The 7,434-nt window shown below is 35.3% G+C and overlaps 1 protein-coding gene across 2 annotated transcripts in view; it reads left to right on the top strand.

Annotated features, from left to right (window-relative positions):
• Pafah1b2 (platelet activating factor acetylhydrolase 1b catalytic subunit 2) overlaps positions 1–7,434 on the top strand; it is a 28,591-nt gene that overhangs the window by 3,705 nt on the left and 17,452 nt on the right. The window contains exon 2 of one of the 2 annotated variants that reach the window (XM_015489836.2): positions 4,945–5,032. The exons of the other annotated variant lie outside the window; for it this stretch is intronic. Coding sequence (XP_015345322.1) covers positions 4,952–5,032 — 81 coding nt within the window. The 5' untranslated portion in view covers positions 4,945–4,951. The remainder of the gene's footprint in view (positions 1–4,944; positions 5,033–7,434) is intronic. 2 annotated transcript variants of the gene reach the window in all.

Here is a 7,434-nt window from a genome sequence, read left to right as displayed (position 1 = left end):
TTTTTTTTTTTTTTTTTTTTTTTTTTTTTTTTTTTTTTTTTTTTGGTATGGGGGATTGAACTTGGGGGCACTCAACCACTGAGCCACATCCCCAGCCCTATTTTGTATTTTATTTAGAGACATGGTCTCATTGAGTTGCTTAGTTCCTTGTGGTTGCTGAAGCTGGCTTTGAACTACTGATTCTCCTCTCTCAGCCTCCTGAGCGGCTGGGATAACAGGTGTGTGCCACCACGCCAGGCTTTTTCACCCGATTCTTAAAGAGTAAATCACTTGGGTTTATGGGTCAGGGGTGTGTGTGTGTGTGTATGTATGTATGTATGTATGCGCCCCGCGCTGGGGATGGAACCCAAGATCTTGTTTCAGGCTTAGTTTTTGTCTTCTGGTATTTAGGGTGTTTAAAATGTTACCAAGCATAGGCATCAGTGAAACTGTGAAAGCTACTTTGTATTGTTGAGATTTTTGATTGGACAAAAATAGTACAAAATCCAAGTCTCTGAAGGCACACAGAAACAAATTTTTGCCCAAATACTTTGCCCTCTGCGAAGAGGAAGGATGATCCTGTATTCGTAATTAAAAAGGGAAAAAGAACTACCTAATTGGGTGTTTTTTAGTCTTCTTTCCATTATAGCTGCCTTTTAGCTTTAGACAAGTGACTTTTTTTTCCCCCCTCAGTTTCTCTTTCCACATGCCTTTTTCATTTTGTCAGTAAGGAAGTTCAGGTGGAAGTATTTCTCAGTATCAAAATACCATTAAATTTGGGTAGTGATGATAAAAAATAAGCAGAAAAACTTGGTAAATTAAAATTTGTCTCTGTTTCATATTGTCTTTTCGGTACAGAATGTAACATCCTTTGCTCAAGGATAATACACTTTGGGGTTTGTTCAATAGTAATAGGTTGAGCATCCTTAATCTGAAAATGTGAAATGCTCCAAAATCTGAACTTTTTGAGCACACTGACATGAATTTTCCACAAGTGGAAAATTCCACACCTGACACCATGTGATGGATCACAGTCAAATGCAGGCAACTAAAAATAACACAGAATTGTCTTCAGGCTATGCATATAAGATGTATATGATATATAAGTTAATTTTTTAAAAAATATTTTTTATTTGTCAATGGATTTATATTCATTTAGATGCGGTGCTGCTGATCGAACCCAGGGCCTCACACATTCCAGGCAAGTGCTCTACCACTGAGCCACGACTCCAGCCTGTGATATATAAGTGAATTTTATGTTTACCTTTGGGTGCCATCCCCAAGATATCTCATTTGTGTATGTACCAATATTGCAAAGTCTAAAATCCAAAACACTTCTTGGATGAGGGATAGTTAATCTATGTATTACTATGATTTCAAATCCCAGCTATCATGGAGGTTTCTTATATTTCTCTGAGCTTCAATTTTATTGAAGTAAAGCTCCTAGCACAGGGTTCTATAGATAATAAGTTTAATTATTAATTAATTTTGTGGTACTGGGGATTGAACCCAGGACTTGTATACTGAGTGACATCCTCAGCCCTTTTTATTTTTATTTTTTAATTTTAACCCAGGCTGTTTTTGAATTTGTGATCCTCCTGCCTCAGCGTTCTGAGTAGTTGGGATTACAGGTGTGTGTCACTATGCCCAGCTTAATTATTTTAGATTAGTTGTTTACCTGTTGGATAAATTAAAAAATCTACATTGGTAAACTGAACCCTAAATCTAAGAGATGTTTATGTTGACCATTGGTCTTGAAAGGATGTTCACCCTTTGTGATACATAAGATGAAAACATAAGAAAAAAACTTAAAAACTTCTTTTAACTTTAAAAAGGGAAAAAATAAACTTTACTAATAATTTAACTTATATTTTACACAGTAATTCAAATATTTAATTTATACACAAGTATACTGGAGTGCATTTCAAAAAGATTCTAAAACATTGAAGAAGGTTTGGACCCCACTAATCTGGATCAACCTTTACTCATATGTTCACTTGATGCTTTACTGTTACATATTGACTTAGTTTTTCTTTGTATCTCCATTGAGACAAATCTACTTTATGAGACAAATCATTTTAGTCTGTACTCTTTATTTATTAGAAATTTATTTCACTATGGTGGGAGTGTAACTGAGTGGTAAAGCACATACTTAGAATGCACTAGGCCCTAGATTTAACACCCCCGCCCAAATCTCACTGTATATACTGGCATTCTTTCTGTTTTGAGTCATGCAAAATAAACTTAGTATACTTTCCTAATAATCTTTAAATACTTTAAGACAGCTGTTTATGTCTGTGTTTTTTTTTCCCCAGTTTCTCTATACTTTATAAACATACTCATTTCTTTGAACTATTTCTTTTTCTTTGTTTTTTTTTTTTTTTTTTAGAGAGAGAGAGAATTTTTTAATATTTATTTTTCAGTTTTATTTATTTATTTATTTATTTTTTTTTTAAATTTTTTATTGGGTTGTTCAAAACATTACATAGCTCTTGACNTTACAAATTGCCATCCTAGTGTCTGTTGTGCTCCGCTGCCTTTCCTATTTTTCAGTTTTAGTTCTCTGTGGACACAACATCTTTGTTTGTATGTGGTGCTGAGGATCGAACCCAGGCCACACACATGCCAGGCGAGCGCGCTACCCCTTGAGCCACATCCCCAGCCCCTTTCTTTGTGTTTTTTCCCCCAGTACCAGGGATTGAACACCATGCTTATTAGGCAAGCATTCTATCACTGACTACAAACTCCAACCCTGAATAGTTGATTTTTAAAATGGAATTGTATGTTGTTATATTTTTTTACATATGTAGATATCAAAGTTTGAAGATGGAGAAGGGGCATTGCCATCTGTCTTAAGACTAGTAAGAGCTTTTTTGGGGGGAGTGATGGGGGGTTACCGGGTATCGAACTCAGGGGCACTTCACCAATGAGGCATAGCCCCAGCCCTATTATATATTTTATTTAGAGACAGAGTCTCACTGAGTTGCTTTGAGCCTCGCTGGCTGAGGCTGGCTTTGAACTTGATCCTCCTGTCTCAGCCTCCTGAGCCGCTGGGATTACAGGCATTCACCACCTCGACCCCACCAGCTCCTTTCTTTTCTATTTTGAGGCAGGGTCTTGCTAAATTGCCAAGGCTGGCCTTGAACTTAGAATTTTCCTGCTTTAGCCTTCTGAGTAGCAGTGATTACAAGTGTGTGTCACAGTGTCTGGCACTAAAAATTCTATATAGAACATTTTGTTGATTTAAAAACAAAAGTAAAACGCACAAATTTTACAAACTTAATATGTGACAGTCTTTTGACCCTTTAATTTTTATTTTTCCTTTATTCTGTTGATGTTTTTGTTGTAGTTCTGGTGATGATGGTACTGGCAATTGAACTCATGGCCTTGAACATGCTAGGCAAATGTTTTATCACTGGGACACATCCCCAGCCCTTTTTCAATTCTATTTTGAAGCAGAGTCTTGATAAGTGGGCCTTGAACTTGCAAACTTCCTTCCTCAGCACCCCTACCCCAGTACCTGAGATCCCAGGTGTTTGCTACCATGCCAGACTCCATTGATGATTTTAATTCTATGTTGCATGTCTCTTGGGTGGTTACATAAAAGTCTTCATATAAGGAGTTAGCATAAACTGATTTATCTTCAGTAAGTCAGATGCTACATGGATGTCAGGCAAACCTAAGTGCAAATCTTTCTCAGTAATTCGCCACACAGATTATCTGAATTCTCTGATGACGCTTGCTTTCTTCATTTTATAGTGCTATTGTGAGAATTGGGTAGAGAGCAACCATTTTCTAATTCTCTCTGAATCTATTTGTATATTCCAACATACATTTACATTTCTTTACAGTAATATAAAGAAACATACCCCTATGATGTGGATATTTTATAGTTTCATTCAGATAGGAACTTGGCCCTCACCCTAATTTTTTTTTCAGTAGTATCATTTAGAACTGAGCTAATTTTATAATTAATAATACTATTATTTGGGGCTGGGGATGTGGCTCAAGTGGTAGAGCGCTCGCCTGGCGTGCGTGCGGCCCGGGTTCGATCCTCAGCACCACATACAAACAAAGATGTTGTGTCCGCCTAAAACTAAAATAAATAAATAAATAAATATTTTTAAAAAAATACTATTATTTGCTTCTATAATGTATTTTTAATGAGAAGGTATGTTTTTGTGTTTATAGCTTGGTACTTTGAGAGTCTAAAAAACTATTACTTTTTTGGGTGTAGCTTAATGGTAGACATTCCTGAGGCCCCAGGTTTGATCCCCAGCACCAAAAACAAAGAAAGAACTCCCTTGGCAATCCCCTATGTGGTGTTTTAGGTACTTTTTGTGTGTATTTATGTGCATGCTCAAATGTGCACAAGTATGTGTGTTTGAAATGAATTTATATTTTTATTTACTATATCAGTTTTCATTTAGAGAGAGCCTGACTCTAGTTTGAGGATGGCTTCCTTTTTGTGTATAAGTCATAAAAAACGTGGATTTTTCTTTTTTTTGTTGTCTTTGCATATGAAGTCTGTTTCTAGTATGTATTCTCCAGAACTGGTTGAAAATGATCTGGATTCCTATTTGTCTTTGTAGAAGATTAGGATTTCTAATTTTTTCTGAATTTTACTTATTCCTCCTTCCTACCATTAGGTCCATATTTGAGCTCATCATCACTAAAATGTTTTTAGTGAAGACATGTAAAAAAAATAAAAATAACTAGTAAAAAATTGTTCAAAATTAGTTTCAGGTTATGATTGGTTTTATCATATCTGTAATAGAGTTGTTTTGTGATATTTAGTAATTAGTGGACTCTAATAATTGCTGTAACTATTGAAAATAAATCCCAGTTTAATTTCTAGGCCAAAACCCATTATGAAACAAATTATTTAAAATCTGTCATGTAATATTTAAGTGGTAACAAGCATTCTTTTTAATAAATGAGCATGACATAGACATTTTTTCTCAGGTATAGAATGAGCCAAGGAGACTCAAACCCAGCAGCAATTCCACATGCAGCAGAAGATATTCAAGGAGATGACAGATGGATGTCTCAGGTAAAAAGGAAGTGCATATCTATTATTCACATGGGACAAGTCTCTTCAATTTTGGGGGAGTCTTTTTGACCAAAGCTGCAATGTATAAATATACCTATGAATAAAAAATCTAGTGTTAGAAATGTTCCTGATCACTAGTCTGTCATTGGAGCTGAGGAATGTTTTGATAGCTTGGTGGTTGTCCTACGTTAGTCTTAAAAGATAGTAATGTCAAAAAAAAAAAAAAAAAGACTCACTTGAATCAAATGTATGAAATATGATATGTCAAGAGCTATGTAATGTTTTGAACAATAATAAAAATTTAAAAAAAAAGATAGTAATGTCTTAAAAACTTTTTTTTAAAGAAGTCTTGAAATTAAACACATATTGCAAAAATTTTAGAAAGAATGTCCTATATCCTTTACCTAGATTTAGGAATCATTAACATTTTGCCATATCTGCCTAATTCTCTCTGAATCTATTTGTATATTCCAACATACTAATTTTCCTGAACCATTTGAGGGTAAGTTTGCTCTCTATTCTTGTTTTTCCCTAAATATTTCAGAATATTTGTTAAGAATGAGGACTTTTTTTTTTCTTTCAAATAACTTTTTTTTTTTTTTAAGTTGTTAGACTTTTATTTTATTTATTTATACGTAGTGCTGAGAATCAAACCCAGTGCCTCACACATGCCAGGCAAGTGCGCTACCCCTGAGCCTCAGCCACAGCCCCTGAGGACTCTTTTTTTTTTTTTAAACATAACTAATTAAAATTAGAAATTTAACATTGATAGAATATTATTACCGAATCTACAAACCATATTCAAATTTCTCTAATTGTGGGGCTGAGGCTGTAGCTCAGTGGAAAAGCACTTGCCTCGCATGTGTGAGGCACTGAGTTCAATCCTCAGCACCACATAAAAATAAATAAAGATACCATATGTTCATCTACAACTAAAAATATATATATTAAATTTTTTTTTTTTTAATTCTCCATTTGTTTCACTAGAGTGGGTTTTGTGTGTGTACTGTGTGTTTCTCCTGATACTAGGGATTGAACCCTAGATTGCTCTACCACCGAGCTATATCCCCAATCTTTTTATTTTTCATTTCAAGACATCTCACTAAGTTGCTCATGGTGGCCTCAACCTTGGGATCCTCCTGCCTCAGCATCCTGAGTCATAGTGGTTTCAAGTGTGCACAGTGGTGGACAGCTAGAATTTTAATGAATGTAGAAGGAAGGAGGGAAAATAAAATCATCTGTGGACTCGCATATTATAATATCCATAGGCAGGCTCCACTGATCAATATTAAAATTGGTGGATACACTTTAAGGAGAAGTGTGTAGTATTTGCCTAGTCTCAGAGGGTCTCCCCTGAAATTACTTTGATAGTTTTAACGTGTGACCATTATTTTTTGATATCCCTTTCTCCAGCAGCTAGAGCGTTAAGTCCATTTACATATACGTGTGTGTGTGTGTGTGTGTGTGTGTGTGTGTGTATTTGTTGATGGGTCTTTATTTATTCATATGTGGTGCTGAGAACTGAACCCAGTGCCTCTGTTAACATCACTAGTAATAAGTCATATTAAGGTCATGTACCCTACATATCAAAAAGGATGTATCACCTCTGTGGAAGTCAAACCCAGATTGAGGACATTTTACAAAACACCTGACCACTACTTATCAAAAGTGTCAGTTACAAAAGACAAGATCAGAACAGTGTCTCAAATTAGAAGAGCTTAAGGAGATATGAGGACTAAATTCGACATGGTATCCTGAACTGGTTCCAGGAACAGAAAAAGGGCATTAGTAGAAAATCAGGTAAGAGCTGAATGAGCTGGATGCACACCTGTGCACCACCTATAATCCTAGCAACTTTGGAGATAGTTGTATAAATTTGAGGCCAGCCTCAGCAATTTAGCAAAACCCTTTCTCCAAATAAAAAAAGGGTTGGGGATATAGCTTTGCGGTAGAGTGCCACTGGGTTCGATCCCCAGTACTGAGGAGGAAAAAAAAACCTGAATAAAAAATCTAGTTTAGTTGATAGTATTTATTGATATTAGTTTTGATAAAAGTACCATGTTTATGTAAGATGTTAACATTGGAGGAAGCTGTGAGGAAATGGTATATGGGAATACTCTAACTTTGGCATCTCTTCTGTAGACCTAAAATTATTTCAAAGTAAAGTATTTTTAAAAAGAAAAATATAAAACAATTATGATTAAACAAGCATGAGATATAATACCCATGAAATACCTATGGACTGTTGTCCTTCAGTATTCATGGAGGATTGGTTCCAGGGAAATCTCTCCCCATACCAAAATCCACAGATGGCTCAACTTATTACATAAGATGGTATAGTATTTGGATACAACCCTATGCACATTTCCCTGTGTACTTTAAATCATTTCAGGATTACTTGA

The sequence above is a fragment of the Marmota marmota genome, unplaced genomic scaffold (assembly GCF_001458135.2).
Source record: "Marmota marmota marmota unplaced genomic scaffold, marMar, whole genome shotgun sequence".
NCBI lineage: Eukaryota > Metazoa > Chordata > Mammalia > Rodentia > Sciuridae > Marmota > Marmota marmota.
Note: the sequence above shows the minus strand (reverse complement) of the source record. Positions and strands in the feature narration are given on the sequence as shown.